The following is a 16,266-nucleotide window of genomic DNA, read 5'->3' as shown; positions in this document are numbered from 1 at the left end:
CGCCGTGGGCCACCCCCGAAGGACCTGTGTTCTTGTGACCCCGCGTGTGCCGTGCACACTCCAGGGGTAGGCTCCGGGACCGCGTGGGGCCGTCCCCTCGGGGAGCCTCAGCCATCTCACGGCCGCGCTCCGGTGGCCCGGGTCTGTCCATCCCTCTCCCCCGGGCTCTGGGACGCACGGGAGCTGCGTGGAAACACGGCTATTTATTAAACCACAGTGGTTTTTATTAACTGTGTTTTACCTACCTATTTTGTCATGGCTGGAGGAGATGGAGCCCCCCGTGACGAGGACGGGGCTCTGCACAGCCTGAGCCCCCGGGACAGCGCTGTTATAAAGCGCTGAGACAGGGGCTCGTGGTCATTGTGGGTTCGATCCCCAGCACCCAAATAAACAAACAAAATCGAAAGCGTGATTTACATAAAATTCAATTAATAAAAACTATGGAAAGCTCACATTCACACATTGCTACAAAGTCCTAAATGTGTGCTGACTGCATTCACACATCAGAAGCATAAATAAGAATTTACAGGCCTGTTAATTTCATATTCCTTGTTAGTAGTTCTAAAAGAGAAACCCACGGATGCTACACACACACACACACACACACACACACACACACACACACACCTTTTTAAAAAGTCAACATGTGCTCCTGACAAAAACTCTCCATAACCTCAAAACAAGTGGAAACATCTGAAAAAATAGATATGAAACAGCTGCAAGCCAACAGAGTCCTGCTCAGTGGAGGCCGAGCGGCATCTCCCGAAGGCACGAGAAGGCCGTGTCACCGGGCTGCGGAAGTTTTTTGTGTAGAAGCAGGGTCCCCCACCCTGTTGCCGAGACTGAGCTCCAACCCGCGGCTCTCCTGTCCCAGCACCAGCGTTTTCCAAAAAGCCCTCGTGCAAGTCAGTACGCAGGAGACCACGTTGCAGACCAGAAGCACAGAGCCAGACCCTGAGATGGGAAGCTATACATATTCAGAGTAAGAAACTTGAAGCCTGTGGATTTGGCCTATCAGGTAAACAAAACTCAGATTTATTTTTTTGTGTGTGTAGTACTAGGGATAGAACCCAGGGACATTCTGCCTCTGAGCTACACCCCCTGCCCTATTTTTTACTCTTTATTTTGAAACAGGGTCTCACTGAGTTGCAGAGGGCCTCGCTAAGTAGCTAAAGCTGCCCTCGAACCGCGATCCTCCTGTCTCAGCCTCCCGAATGCTGGGATTACAAGTGTGTACCACCACGCCCGGCTTTACACCTTTTTTTTTTTTTAACCATGAGCACATATAACTTTTTTTTTTTTTTTTTTTGGTGGTACTGGGGTTCCTGGAAGCCCTTCTACCTCGGGGCTACACTCCCAGACCTATTTTATATTTTTATTTGGAAACAGGGTCTCTTAAGCCAGCTCGGCTGGCTTCGAACCAGCGCGATCCTCCTGTCTCCGCCTCCCAAGCGCGGGGATTACAAGTGTGCCCACCACGCCCGGCCACATATAACTTTAAATAAAAAGATAGTGGGAGCAGACAGCTGCCGCCCTTGGTTTCTACCTCTTCCTTCTAGAGCTCTCTGGGCCACCGCACTCCGTCTTCACTTACAGGGCGACTTCTGTTCCTTAATCTGAATTCTCGTTTCGCTTTCACAAAAGGACAGACTCCTCACTTGTTGAGATAAGATGGCAGGTTTCTCAGACCCAGGCCGTGCGGCCTGCTTGCGACGGGGGTGGGGATGTGTGGAGAGGCGGGCCCTCACGCCCACCTGCACCTCCTCGGTGGGGCTTCGTGTGGGACCCCAGGCTCCAGGTAGACCCCACAGGTGGTCTGGGCCTGCTCAGCCCAGACTGAGGCGGAGACAGACATGGTCTGGGGATCCCGGCCCCAGCGACGGCGCAAACAGTGCGGTAGACACCGAGGCACAGACGCACGTACCTGCTATTGACGAGGTGTTTAATTGCATTTTTATAAAAACATTCCAAAGTGACCACTCGGGACCTAATGCTCTGGGTTCATGGAAGGGCTCCGTCTGCCATCCTGGCAGGATTGCGAAATGCGCCTGAGAAGCCATGACGCCGGCTCCCGGTGAGGAGAGCCAGCCGAGCCCTCCCTGCCCTGGGCGCGCCTTTGAAGCTGCTCCGCCGTCTGCCCGGTGGGTATTGCTAGCGGGAGGCCAAGGAGCCTCCTGGGGAAATACCGACAGCTCCATCGACTATGGCTTTTAATCCAGGCACACTAGATAATAAAGGCCACTTCACCAGGCCAGTCTGCCAAAGCGCAAGGCTGGTGCCAAAGGATGCGGCGTCTCCAGACGCCCGCGGTTCCCTCTGGTGGAGCGCGCTCCTGAGGCCCGGCAGAGGGGCCGGCAGTGCTCACGGGGTCACCTCCAGCGCTCCAAGAGCAGGCGGTGACATCCCGGAGGCTGTCCTCTCGGCTTCCTGAGCCCCGGGCAGGGCAGTGTGCTGGCTCCTGGGCTCGGCCCCCCAACGCCCTCACACTTAAATGAGCACCAGAACTGCAACCCGGCTTCTCTGCGGATCTCCTGGACTCCGAGCCGCTCACCACACAGATTAATTTTAAAAGAGCTAAGAATAACAGAAGTGAGCCCTCATCACCGACACTCGGAGGACCGCACCGCCGGAGGACCAAGTTACCTTCGGTCACCTCCCCGCTGATAGGCTTTCCAGCTATAACAGGGATCCCACGCCCCTGGAAGCCACAAAGCTCCAAGGCTCTCATCTCTCAGCCCAAGTCTCTGTCCTTGACCAGCCCAGCTGGAGCAGGTGCTGACTGCCCTGAGGGGACAGCAGGAGGACTGACCTCCGGGGTGGCAAAGCTCACGTCCCCAGAGAGTTCCAAAAGTCCCAGTGTCTTTGGTTCTGCTGATAACAACACAGCAAAGTTCAGAATCAAGTTGCTAATTGCCACTTCAGATCTCTGGGCGCTGACGCAGGTCAACTGGTGGCATTAGGGGGCTTTCTTGGCACCAGCTGTTCTTGGTCCTGCTACTGCAGGACGACCGGGGTCGGCCATGCGGCTCCACCTTAAGTTAATCCTGAGAGGGGAGAGGGAGGACGTGTGCTGTGTCCTGTGGGCCCAGTCCAGGCCCGCCGCGGGATCCTCCTCAGTGGCTGTGGTCGGGGTCTTCCCGGAGCCCCTCGCTGTGGCGGGTCCGCCCGCTGATCTCCAGCAGAGCTTGGGCCTCGGGATCTGAGTCCAGGATGCTCTTCCTGCTCATGGCCTTGGAGGAAGGGGAGAAGGGCGGTGTGTTGGTGATGGGCGCCTAGCAAAAACTCATTTGAGGTCAGGACCAGGGAACCCCAAGGATCCTGAAGCCTCCCGACCCTGCAGGTGGACAGGGAGGGCCGAGGGCGCCCAGCTGCGCAGGCGCACACCTCAGGCATTCCCCACCCGGCAGGACAGTGTGTCTACCAGCGTCCCACCACGCCATCGACCAGAACACACGCGGACCAACTCCCTCCAGACAGAGGCACAAAAGGGCTGAGCCAAGAAGTGAGGGAGGCCAGCCCCACTCCCTCGGGCTCCTGCCTGGACAGGATGGTGCGCCCTACTCACCAGCTCCAACTCGGAGGGGTCTCCGACCGCCCACACCTCCATCTTAGCAAACTGGAAGTTCTCCTGGGCCGACAGCTGCGGGCTGTTGTACGTCGTGCACGTGGGCTTGGCCCTGCTGTGCCCTTTCCCGAAATCCACGTCCACCCAGAGCCCAAAGTAATTGTGCTGACCTCCCATGCCCTGCGGGGGAGGGAGGGCAAGGGCCCCTCAGGCAGAGCCGCAGGTGCGCAGGTCACATCTCTCCCAGAACCAGCCCAGGACGGAGGGGAAGGAGAGCAGATGCTCGTTCCACTCTCCTGGACTGAAACAGAGGCCACTGCTGTTTAAGGGTCCCAGTCCAAGTTACGGGGACAGGAGCTGGTCTCAAGACACCCACCTGCGGCTCTCACAGGGTCACACTGACTCGAAACGAGGGGAGAGGTCAGCACCAGGGACTCTGGAGGCCACACACACACACACACACACACACACCCCGGCCACCAGCCAGGCCTCCGCCCTAGGCAGGAAGCCGAGCCCAAAGAGCCAGCTACTCCACGTGGCCGAATGGCCGGCCTTCAGGACGGAGGGCGGGGCAGACCGGAGGAGTGAGCCGAGCCCTTCTTTCCACCACGCGGGCCACAGCCGAGTTCACCCTCATCTCCCTGACGCTGTCTCTTGACGCCCCTCCATCGCCCCCTCTGGTCCTAGTGCGCCTGGAGCACTGGGTGTACTTGGCATGGCCCCTGCTCATCTTCAGCACGAGCCGCACACGTGCTCTCCGCCCTCGGGGCCAACGCTGGCGGCTCCTGGGGAGCCTAGCCCTCGCCCCCGCTGGGAGGTGCCGGGTGCCGTCCTGGCGACCTCCGCTGGCCTGGCCACTTTCCTCGGCTTCCTAGGCCCTCTCCCGCTGACCAAGGGCCAGCTCTCAGCCTTGGCCCTGCGAGCACAGGCCTGGGCTTGCCTACTTCCATCAAGCAGCAGCCCTCAGCCAAGCTGAGCTTCAGCGCCCAGCCCTCCCTCCACGCCAGCCCTGCCCTGTGCACACAAGCCCCAGAAGCGCAGCAGAGGCCTGGCCTGCCCCTCAGGGAGCTCTGGGGGGTGGGGGGGGGGGTGAAGCTGCGGCATAGCACAGGGCAGGAGAGCTCTGGGGGGTGGGGGGGGTGAAGCTGCGCCATAGCACGGGGCGGGAGGCACACACACCCTCCCGCTCCTCACCAGTCCGTTGGGCATGGTCTGCTGCCCCTGGTTTAAGTACATGTAGTGGTCGTTGTAGCCCGTGTGCGGGTACACGGCCATGCGGGGGGAGATGGAGAACAAGAAGCACCTGCCGTCCCCTGGAAGTGACAGAAGCCAGAGCAGGTGGTCACTGCGCCTGCGCCGGGCAGGGGAGCAGCGCACACTGCGGGCTCCGGCTCAGAGCCCAGGGCAGAGACCCCGAGCCACCACATACCAGACCCCACGCAGGACAGGCCGCAGCCGCCCAGGGGGAGGAGCTGGGGTTCAGGGATAGAGCGGCAGTGAATAAGGAAAGGGACCCTCCTTGGGGACATCTTTTATGGGGGGCACTCTGCCCGTTGTTTGCCGCCGGCTCCCCACTGCTTGCGGCCCAGGCTGGGTGGGGTGGGTGGGGGTGTCCAGGCCATGGCCGACACCTTGCTGAGCATTGGGGCCCAAGAGATGTTGGTCAAACAACAGCCTTAGGAAGGCAAAGCAGGGTGACACTCGTCCAGAGCCCCACGCCGGGAGCTGGCAGCAGGGGAGCAGGAGGGTCATCCGTCTCAGCCACCCACAGCCCCCTAGGCTGCCGGAGCCCACTGAGGCCAGCCAGGGAAAAGCTCTCCAGTGTCTGCTCCTGGGTGAACTTTCCAGGCTGATCCCACCCACGAGCCCAGCCCCTGCCCTGTCTGCGTCCTCCCCTTTGGATGGCCTCAAGACGCCCCTCCCACCCGTGCAGGTCCCCCATCTGTGGGCACTGAAGGCCGAGCGTTGCTTGCTGGCAGGCGGCCTGCTTGGGCCGTCCTCCTCCTCCCCTGGTCCCCTGGGCCTTGTTCGCCCCAACAGCGTCCGGCCAGTGCTCCCCACCTGGTGAGCCTCCGGGTCTTACCTTGAAACTGAGGCTTGACGTCCCAGGAGCAGGAGGCGAACCCTCCGAACACGTGGCCGTCGAGGTCCTCAAGGAGCAGCAGGCAGGGGCCCCGGCGCGCGATGCGGCCGCACAGCTGTGAGAAGCTCTGCCCGTGCAGCTGCGAGGAGAAGAGCAGGCGCCAGCGGTGCTGCTGCTCCCGGGCCAGGTGGGAGTTGAGGTAGATGACTGCGAGGACGTCCAGGATGCTCTCGAACTCCGGCCCGTGGCCCGCGTGGCGCTCGGGCACCAGCCAGGCCAGGTGGAGCAAGGAGGTCAGGACAAGGAGGCCTCTGCAAAGGACCACGCTCAGGAAGGTGGCCACGTGGGGGACCCTGAACACCCAGTCCTCGATCACGGCTTGGTCGCAGTCCTGGTCCAGCCACTGCGGCTCCGGAAGACTCCTGCCGTCTAGGGGAGGGGGATCGGTAAGAGCGGCGAGGCCATCGCCTCCCGCCCGCCGACCGGTGAGCCCGCGCTGGCCCACGCAGGACCCAGTATTCTATTTTGGATGTATTGTTAAAATTGTTTCTTTTTACTATGTTAACAAGGCTACTAGAAAATTGGAAATTTCACTGGGGGTCTGCTTTATTTAAATATATACTGTTTCTCACGTAACAATAGCAGAATACAAGAAACATTATCCAAAATAGACCATATTATAGACCATAAAAAGTTTCTCAATAAATTTTGAAAGATTGAACTCACACAAAGTATGTTCCCCAATGATAATAGAATAAAATAAAAAATTAGCAATAAGAAGGTAATTTGAGGAACTCACAAGCATGTAACAATTAAATAAAACTTCTAAACAACCAATAGCCCAAATAAGAAATGATAAGAGACATCAGGAAATATTAAGGTGAATGAAAATAAAACCATAAAATAGCCAAACTTATGAGATGCAGCTATAGAGGTGTCTAGAAGGAAATTCATAGCTGTAAATGTCTACATTAAAAAAAAGATATCTCGGCCAGGCGTGGTGGCGCACGCTTGTAATCCCCGCGCTTGGGAGGCGGGACAGGAGGATCGCGCAGGTTTGAAGCCAGTCGCGCTGGCTTAAGAGACCCTGTTTCCAAATAAAAATATAAAATAGGTCTGGGAGTGTAGACCGGAGGTAGAAGGGTTTCCAGGAACCCCAGTACCACACACACACACACAAATATACATATACATATACATATATATGCATATATATCAATAATCTAAACCTCCATCTTTTTTGTTTTTTCGGTTCTGGGGATGGAACTTAGGGACATTCTATTTCTAAGCTATACCCCCAGCCCTATTTTTTTATTATTTTTATTTTAAAAGAAGGTCTCACTAAGTTGCAGAGGGCCTCAGTAAGTAGCTGAGGCTGGCTGAGAACTCACAATCCTCCTGTCTCAGCCTCCCAAGTACTGGGATTACAAGAGTGCATCACCACACCCAGCTTAAACCCCTATCTTAAGAAAGACTAAGCTAAATCTAATACAAGGAGAAGGGAGAAAATATGAGGGCCAAAATAAGTGAAAGTAGAAACTAGAAAAACAGCTGAGAAAAATCAACAAAGCCAAAAGTTGATTCTTTGAAAAAAAAAAAAGTCAACAAAAAATTGAGAAATCATAAGCTAAACTGACCAAGAAAAAAAAGACTCAAATTATTCAAATCAGAAACGGGATGGGACTTTGCAGAAATAAGGATTACAAGAAAATTCCATGAGCAGTTATGGATCCAGGCTGTGGGCCCGCCCTCCCTGATTTGAGAGTCTCCCCCAAGGCTGCGGACACCGCGACGGCCAAGGCCTCCACCCCGCGGCCGCCTGGTACTGACCTGGGAGCTTCAGCTCCGAGAGCAGCTGGGCGGCCAGCGCCTGCACCCTGGCGGGGGGGCCGGGGCCCTTCTTCAGAGTCCAGCCCCGCAGCTCCTGCCTGTGCGCGAGCACGTGCACCACAGAGCCAGCCAGATCCTCTGTGAACTTGAAGATCGTGGCTCACATCAGACAGCCCTCCACGGCCCAGGGCCTCCACACCTCCCCGGGACCCGAGAGCACCAGCCTTTCCCTCCCTCCCTCCCTCTTTTATTCTGTGTATGTGTATGGGGAGTAGGGAGTCACTGGGGATGGAACCCAGGGGCATTCTACCTCTGAGCTATACCCCTGTCCCTTTTATTTTTTATTTTGAAACAGGGTCTAAGTTGCCGAGGCGCTGAGATTACAGGTCCGTGCCATAGTGTCCAGCTCTTTCTCTCTTTCATACCCAGCACAACAGACCGCAACATGGGACAGGGTCACCAGCTTGGTCATCGCCGTTCTAACCACATTGCTGGCTGACCTGGATGTCTTGCCACGGCTTTGACCAAGAGCTCTGACCCCAACCAAACTGTGACACGGTGTAGGGCCCACAATGCCACCACCGGCCACGTCCCTGCCAAGCCCCCCAGGACACCAGGCCTGCTCGGGAGCCACGAGGGGCGTGGCCGCCCGCTACCTTCTGGAGTTCTCTGGCTTTCACGGGACCCTCCGTGGCGGAGATCATTTTCAGAACCACGAGGCTCTTCTCCTTGGAGTTTCCTTTCAGCAGGTGGGACAGCGACACGGTGAACTGCTCCTGGGAGACCCTCTCGCTGGGCGCCTTTCCAGTCCCAGTCAGGTCGACCCTCCGCATGCCGTCATACAGCCTGGAGACCATCGCCGGCGGGAGCGCGTCCCCGACGTGGCTCTGAGGACGAGCGGGAGGGAGGGCTGGGGAGCGTGCGGGCGGGCCTGGGACCTCGCAGGAAAATAAGCAAGGCCAGTCCAAGCACCGCTCTCCCCCAGGACCGGGCTCCTAGCTCACCATGGCCATCAGACCTTCGACTCTGCTCCGTCCCACCCGCCACTCTCCCACCCCCTGGACTGGCCACGGCCTTCCTGCCTCGGCTTCCTGCTTCCGGCCACTCTGTTTAGAACGCCATGTGCCCGGAAATTCTCAGAGCCGCTGCAGCTTGCCTGAGCTGAACTGACCAGTGCATGGATACATCCAGGGAGAGCTCAAGTGGCCCCCAAGTCAGGGATTCCAAGTATATTCATTTTTATTTCTTATCCCAATACTTTGTAACCAATATGTATTATAAATTATATTTTCTAGAGTTTTCTTGGCAGTACTAGAGATTGAACCCAGAGGTATTCTGTCTCTGAGCTACATCCCCAGTGGTATTTATTTATTTACTTATTTTCGTGGTACTGAGGATTGAATCCAGGGACATTCTACCTCCGAGCTGTATGTCTGGCTCCATTTTTTATCCTTCATTTTGAAACAAGGTCTCACTAAGTCATGGAGGGCCTCACTAAGTAGCTGAGGCTGGCTGTGAACCTGTGATCGTTCTCAGCTTTCCAACTACTGGGATTACAAGCATGCCGTGCCCGAGTCTTATTTTTTATTTTTGGTACTGGGGATTGAACCCAGGGGCATCCTACCTCTGAGCAACACCCTACCTTTATTTTATTTTATTTTTTGCAATATTAGGGATGGAACCTAGGGGCATTCTACCTCTGAGAGGGCGGTCAGGGAACTCGGGGCTCAGGGGATGGGAGGCAGAGGCCCCATGTCACCCCGAAACCAGCAGCCGCCGTCTACTCCAAGTTCCTTTCTTTAGCACAAATAAGACACTGTGATGATTTTGAAAATGAGGGAAGCCGGGCAAAGCGGTGCACACAGCTATGACCCCAGGACCTGGGAGGCTGAGATAGGACTGTACATTCAAGGCCAGTCTCAGCAACTCAGTAAGAGCCTGGACAACTTAGCAAGACCCTGTTTGGAACTAAGAAATAAAAGGGGCTGGGGTGTCGCTGGGAGGTAGGAGGCCCCTGGGCTCAACCCTCAGTACCCAAGGAAAAGAAAGAGGGGAGGCTTCAGCCCAGGCTGGCTGCCTCCCGCACAGAGCAGAGCTGCGGTCGCCCCATGCGGCCTGCAGAGCCCCGCGCGCTCTGCGCCCCCCCCCCCTACCTTCAGCGCCTCCAGGGAGAAGGATCGGGACGTGGCGGCCACGCTGTGCCTGCGGGAGAGCGCAGCGAACAGCCTGTCCACCTCGGCCTGCTCCGCGGGGAGGAGCTGCGAGCTGAGCTTCGGCCCCGCCAGGCTCTTGCTGTTCCCCATGGCGCCTGGCCCCGCGGCGCCCCCTGCAGGACAGAGACGAGTCAGCGCAGGGCGATGCCGTCAATGACAGGTGTCAAGTGGCTGAGGAACGGCTAAAGCCACGGGTGCCGCACGATGTTACCGTCGCGATGGTGGGCACAGACGCAGCGGCGATGCCCGTCCTCATGCCCAGGGCTACAGAGCGCGCTCAGAGCCGTCAAACAGGCTGGATTCCTAGCCTGAAAACAAGGCAACCAGCTGATGCAACTGGAAGGGGGAGCATCCAGATGCTCTTTTTTTTTTGGGGGGGGGGGTCCTGGGGATGGAGGCCAGGGGCATTCTACCTCCGAGCTACACCCCCTGACTTATTTTTATTCTTTAATTTGAAACAGGGTCTCACTGAGTTGCAGAGGGCCTAAGTAGCTGAGGCTGTCTGTGAACCACGATCCTCCTGTCTCAGCCTCCTGAATGCTGGGATTAGAAGCGTGCGCCACCACGCCTGGCTAAATATTAATTTTTTAAAACCTTGAGTTGTAAAAAAAATGTCTAAGGCTAAATATTCGCCTGTATTTGAACAAAATCATCGCCCTGAACATGAGTCCTAGGAGCTGAGAAGTCTTCCCTCTGTGACCCCGGCTCCCCTTCAGCCAGCAGCGCAGGCCTGGGCCAGCGACTGACCGCACCTGTGAGATGGGAGTGACCCCAGCCCTGCGTCGGGGCTGCTGTGGTGATAATTAGCTCAGTTATTCAAAGCAAAGACCTAGGTGCTGCCTGGCGCAGGCCTGGCCCACCAGAGCCCACAGGGAGCCTCGTCCCCCTGTGGTATTGGAGAGCATGGGCAGAGACCAGCGCCCGGGGACAGGCGGCCCGGGGCCTGGTTCACCGCCGCTGCACGAGGCCGGGAGCCAGCAAATGGGGGGATCGTTTTAAAAACCAGGGGTGGCCGGGCGTGGTGGCACACGCTTGTAATCCCCGCGCTTGGGAGGCAGAGACAGGAGGATCGTGCAGGTTCGAAGCCAGGCGCATGCACTGGCTTAAGAGACCCTGTTTCCAAATAAAAATACAAAATAGGTGTCTGGGAGTAGAGCCCGGAGGTAGAAGGGCTTCCAGGAACCCCAGTACCACCAAAAAATAAAAAATAAAATAAAAAATAAAAAAAAATAAAAACCAGGGGTGGAGATGAAAGAAATCTCTGAGGCGGCGAAGCGCGGCAGCAGAGCGCTCCCATCCTTGACTGATGAGCTCAGACAAACCCTCTCTGCACAGGCCGGCGAGCGAGGTCGGCCACAGCGCTGCCTCCTGGGAGCGGGCGTGGGGCATCCCAGCGCTCCGCGCACAGGCAGGGCCTCAGGCGTGACTGTCCGCAGCCTCGAGGAAAAGCCGGTGCGCCTGGGCCTACCACTCCTCTTACCGAAGCGAGAATCACACAAGGCGACACCATGTCAACACCCCGGTGGCATTCAGGACCTTTGCGCTGCCGCGGCCCCCAGACCTCTCGCCTCCAGCCCCTTTCCCAGCAGCGGGGCAGTCTCGGATCCCCTCCTGCCGGGGTTCCTGTGTGGACATCCCGTGGGAGGGGAACCTCCACGCATGGCCTCTGAGCCTCGCTGGCTGCTGCTCACACTCAGCCGGGCCACGGCTGGAGCCCGCCGCGGCCTCCCAGGTCCGGAGCCGGCGCCATCCCGCTCACTCTGGCAGGGGTCCAGGCTAGCGGTGGCACCAACGCATCGCACACCCAGGGCCTTCCTGGCATCATTCATCCATCCACGGTCCGCAGCAGACCCACAGAAACCCAAGACAGCCTTGCGCGCAGGAGCCAGGGGCCAGGGCCAGGGCCAGGATCGGCATGGGAGGGGGTGTGCGCACACCCCAGGGCACACTCGCGCTGGGTCCTCAGGGCCCCCGGGGGCTCCGCTGAGAGAGGGCAGGTGAGGGAGGGGTGCTCTTCAGGAGAGAAAGGCCAGGGCAGCCGTGTGCAGGCGGGGCCCGGGGCAGCCCCAAGTCACCTGGAAAGACACAGGTCTGCAAGTAGAAGGGACGAGGGCAGGCCTCGAGTCCGTGAGAGGTGGGGAGCAAGGGGCCCCGAGAACACAGCCCAGTCTCCTGCATCACCGTCCTCGGCGGCCCTGGGACCAAGGGAGCTCAAGGGCAGGCTGGCTCCTTTCACCACCCCGGGAGGAAACACTGAGAAGGTCAGTGGAGCCAGGCATGGTGGCGCACGCCTGGGAGGCTGAGGCTGGAGGGTGGCAGGGTAACTTAGCAAGACCTTGTATCAAAAAAAAAAATTTTTTTTTAATGATACTGAGGATGGAACCCAGGGGCATTCTACCTCCGCCTTATCCCCCAGCCCTATTTTTTTTTTTTTAATTTTGAAACAATGTCTCACTAGGCTGCTGAGAGTCTCAATATTTGCAGAGGCTGACCTTGGACCTGTGATCCTCTTGTCTCAGCCTCCCAAGTACTGGGATTACAGGTGTGCACCCACACACCCAGCTTGTATCAAAATTTAAAAAATTAAAATAAAAAGTGCTGGGAGTGTAGCTCAGTGGTGGAGCACCACTGGGTTCAATCCCTAGTATCACATAAAAAAAAAAAAAAAAGCAATCACATTTTTTTAAAAAAGCCAGGCGTGGTGGTGCATGCTTATAATCTCAGCATTTGGGAGGCTGAAATGGGAGGATCCTGGCGGTTCATGGACAGCCTCAGCTACTACTTAGCAAGGCCCTCTGCAACTCAGTGAGACACCGTTTCAAAATAAAAATTAGGGCTGGGGGTGTAGTTCAGAGGTAGAATGCCCCTGGGTTCCATCCCCAGTACCGCAAAAAAAAAAAAAAAAAAAAAAGTAACAGTGCTTGTGGCTCCCGTGCCCATTCCTCCTTGGTCAGGCCAGAAAGCTCCGGTCATGAGACCCGCGTGGCCAACCTGCTGTGGGGACCGCCTTCTGCATTCCAACCTTAGGAGAGCGCGTAGGGATCGAGATTGCCGTCCCAGTGGGTCTCGCTCGGGGCAGTTTTGTCCCCAGGGGCGTCTGACAGTAACAGGAGACATTGGCTCCTTATAACCCGGGAAGGAAGGCCTGCCAGCATCTAATGGGCAGAGGCCGGGGTGCTGCTTAGCACCCTACGGCGCTCTGGACGGCTGGGATACAGAGGTGCCTGCCCCACGGCCAGGAGGGCGAAGGTGAGGATGGGGGCTGAGCAGAGACACCCCAGAAGGGCATCCACAGCCCCGCCGCTCTCTGCAGGGCCCCAGGCCCTGCGTGGTGGCCCAAGCAAAGACTGCCGATCTTGTGTCCCGACACCTGGTGTCAAGACTAACGGCAGGTTACGATGTTATTTTCCAACCCTCACGAAACGGAAGAGGAGCCAGCAGCCCGTGGTGAGTGACCAAGATTCTTGGCGTGGCCAAGCTTCAGGCTCCTGAAGCCCTCTGTGCGTGTCCTCATCCAGCTGCAGCAAGACCCTCCACCCTCCGTATCCAGTGCCCTTGTTAGCGGGCCGGGCTCTCCTCCTCCACCGGCCGCCTTTGATCACACTGGCCTGTTCGCCTGGCCAGATTCCCTTCCCCTGATGTCCCCTCTTGGTCATTTCCATCCAGTGACCCATGCTGCTCCCCGGCTAGAGGGTTCCACCTGCCCAGGCTGGACTCAGCAGAGCCTGACCTCTCTCCCCCACTGCAAAACCCCGTTACACAGGACCACGCTATGGAATAACGCCCGCCTCGGTGCCCTGTAACAGACCCCTGAGTAATTAACTTGCACGAATTCAGAGGATTCAAAAAAGGAATCCGGGCACTTGATTCTGCTCTCTGGAGGCCCAGGATAGAAATGGTGGGCCCAAGGCCAGCGGAGGAAGCCCCCCAAGTTCTTGTCTTCCCAGCAGGGGCAGGGAGGGCAGGAGCCGTTTCTCTGCAGAATCCCACTTCACGGGGGTCCTGGGGTGCGCTCCACCCTGCCTGCACCCGCAGGCCCTCTTCCTCCAAGGACCATCAAGGGAAGCCATGAACGTGACCTCGTGCCACCCCATGGGACAGAGCAGCTTCAAGTCTGAGTTACACCTTGGTACGCCCCACGACCCAGCAGCCCTTCCTGAGGCTGGCGAGGAATCCCGCTGAGCCCAGGCTGGCTTCCTTCCCTCCAGACTTGGTCTCATCACAGGGGGTGGCCGGGGCACGCTCTCCCTCGGCCTTGAATCTGGTCATCTGCTCCACTGTCCTGGAGCAAGCCCAGCTGGCTGTGGTCAGAATAGAAGGAAGCACTCCCCCACACACACACACCCTTCAGCGCACCCCACCACTCGGCCCTGTCCTCTCTGGGCCTCCCTCCCTCTCAGACAGCGGCCTTAAGGCTGGGGAAGGACCGTGCGTCCAGGAACCTTCTCATGAACACAGGGTGGCCACACAGATGGCCCAGGACCAGGGCGCTGCTGCCCTCCAAAGGGCCACCAGGAGGCTGCCCGCCCTCCCTCCAAACTATCCCCCACCAAGGGCACCCAGGAGGCGGTCCCCCTCCCTCCCTGCTAAGTGTCCCCCACCCAGGGCCAGTGGCCGTCCCCTCCTCCCCGCCGTCCCCTCCAGCCCGCAGCACAGGAGCTGCCCGCGTCCCTGGGCCCCGGGCGGCCAGGCCAGGCCAGGGCCCAGGCCTCCTTGGGACAGCGTCGCGCTCGGCTCACCGCGGCCCTGGCCCGGATCCGACTCCGCCCGCCTTCGGGTGCCCAGCGGGGTGACCCCTGGGGCGCCAGAGTGGCCCCCGCCCGCTCGGTTCCCTGGCAACAGCGCACACGGGCGGTCACGTGCTCGGGAGCGGAAGCGGAATCCGGGGGCGGGGCCAGGGAGTCGAGTCAGCCAATGGCGGTGCGCCTACGGTCGGGGGCGGGGCCGGCAGGAGCCCCAGGTCCGCGCTCAGGAGCCGCCGGGGTCCGGAGGCTGGGTTTGGACCGCGGGGAGGCTGGGGTCCCCGAGGCCGGGGCCTGAGCACACACCGGGGGTGGGACTCACGGGAGGGAGGAGAGGGCGTCGGCCCCCCATAGATGAGGCCCCTCCGCAGCTCTCCGCCTGCAGATCCTGAGGGAGACCCCCACACCTGGAGCGAGCCCCCGCCTCGCCCCCTCCCCACCGGCCCTGCCCCAGGTCCTCCCAGCAGCAGCTGGCCGCGGTCTCCCCTGCGCTTTACCCCCTGGAGAAGTTGAGGCCACACCGGCAGCCTGAGTGTCCAGCCCCAGGGGCAGCTCCGCAGACAGGCAGCCCTGGACACAGCGGCCCGCGCTGCCAACGAGAGGGGCCCCCGGGAGCAGAGCGACGCGGCCCTGCACTCAGGGGCCTCAGGCTGGCCGCTCCCCGGCGGCCTGGCATGGCTTGGCTTTGCTGTCTATTTATTTGTTTATTTATGGTACTGGGGACTGAAACCAGGGGCATTCCATCTCTGAGCTCCACCTCTGCCCTTGTTATTTTGAAACAGGGCCTGCTTAAGGTACTGAGGGTCTGGCTAAGCGGCTGAGGCTGGCCTTGAAGCTGCGATCCTCCTGTCTCCGCCTCCCAAGTACTGAGGTTACAGGTACGGGCCTCCATGTCCGGCTCAGCCTTGCTTTTTAGGGCACTGTCAGAACACTGCCTCTTCTGAACTTAACCTGGGCCCCACCTGTCCACAGGTCTGTGGACGCTTTTCCCCGCGGCCAGGTTACGAAACCCGTCTGACTGCAGGAGCAAGCTAGCCCGGTGGTGCCAGGCCTCCGGGCTGGGGCGGCTGTGAGATCTATGACGGCAGCATTTGTCTTTGCAGTTTGCCAACATGTAGAGCACGCCCCTGCCCCGGGCACGCTCGCCCACCACCGTGGGACCCCCAGCTGCTAACACTCAAGTTCTGGGAGAGACGAGGACAGAGAAGAGGCTGAGGTCCCGAGGCTCCAAGCAAGAAATCAGACAGGTAATGAAGGTCGGTATGGGATATATTTCATTTTTATTATTTATTTATTTATTTTTGCAGTACAGGGGATGAAACCCAGGGGCTTTCTATCTCTGAGCTCCACCCCCAGCCCTATATTTTATTCTTTATTTGAAACAGGGTCTCACTGAGTTGCAGAGGGCCTCACTTAGTAGCTAAGGCTGGCCTCGAACCTGCAATCCTCCTGTCTCGAGTACTGGGATTGCAAACGTGCACCACCACACGTGGCTAGCTAGCTATTTATTTATTTATTTATTTATTTATGTGTTACTAGGGATTAAAAAACAAAGGGCATTCTACCTCCAAGCTACACCACCCCCAGTCCTATTTTATTTCAAAACAGAGTCTCTCTAGGTTGATGAGAGTCTCACTGCTTGCTGAGACTGTCCTCAAACCTGTGATCCTCCTGGTTCAGCCTCCCAAGTACTGAGATTACAGGGGTGTGCCCCCTCAGAAGGCTAGAAATGAGATTTCTGCTGCTAAACTCAGGGGCCACCTGAGTGGTTTCCCTTATCATGTCAGAACTGCTCCAGGCCCTTCCCTAATCAGAATCAGGATCCAGAGCCGG

The 16,266-nt window shown here is 58.2% G+C and overlaps 1 protein-coding gene across 1 annotated transcript; it reads right to left on the bottom strand.

Annotated features, from left to right (window-relative positions):
- Positions 1–3,113: 3,113 nt before the first annotated feature.
- Positions 3,114–9,781, bottom strand: MEAK7 (MTOR associated protein, eak-7 homolog; the record flags this gene model as incomplete). Its single annotated transcript, XM_080703454.1, has 7 exons — positions 3,114–3,230; positions 3,566–3,745; positions 4,760–4,878; positions 5,649–6,077; positions 7,479–7,623; positions 8,135–8,365; positions 9,632–9,781. The coding sequence occupies 7 exons, from the start codon at positions 9,779–9,781 to the stop codon at positions 3,114–3,116; spliced, it is 1,371 nt and encodes a 456-aa protein (XP_080559580.1).
- Between the last annotated feature and the right edge of the window lie 6,485 nt (positions 9,782–16,266).

The sequence above is a fragment of the Muscardinus avellanarius genome (genome assembly GCF_963383645.1).
Source record: "Muscardinus avellanarius genome assembly, chromosome: 10".
Lineage (NCBI taxonomy): Eukaryota > Metazoa > Chordata > Mammalia > Rodentia > Gliridae > Muscardinus > Muscardinus avellanarius.
The sequence above is the reverse complement of the archived record's forward strand: the minus strand, read 5'-3'. Positions and strand labels throughout refer to the sequence as shown.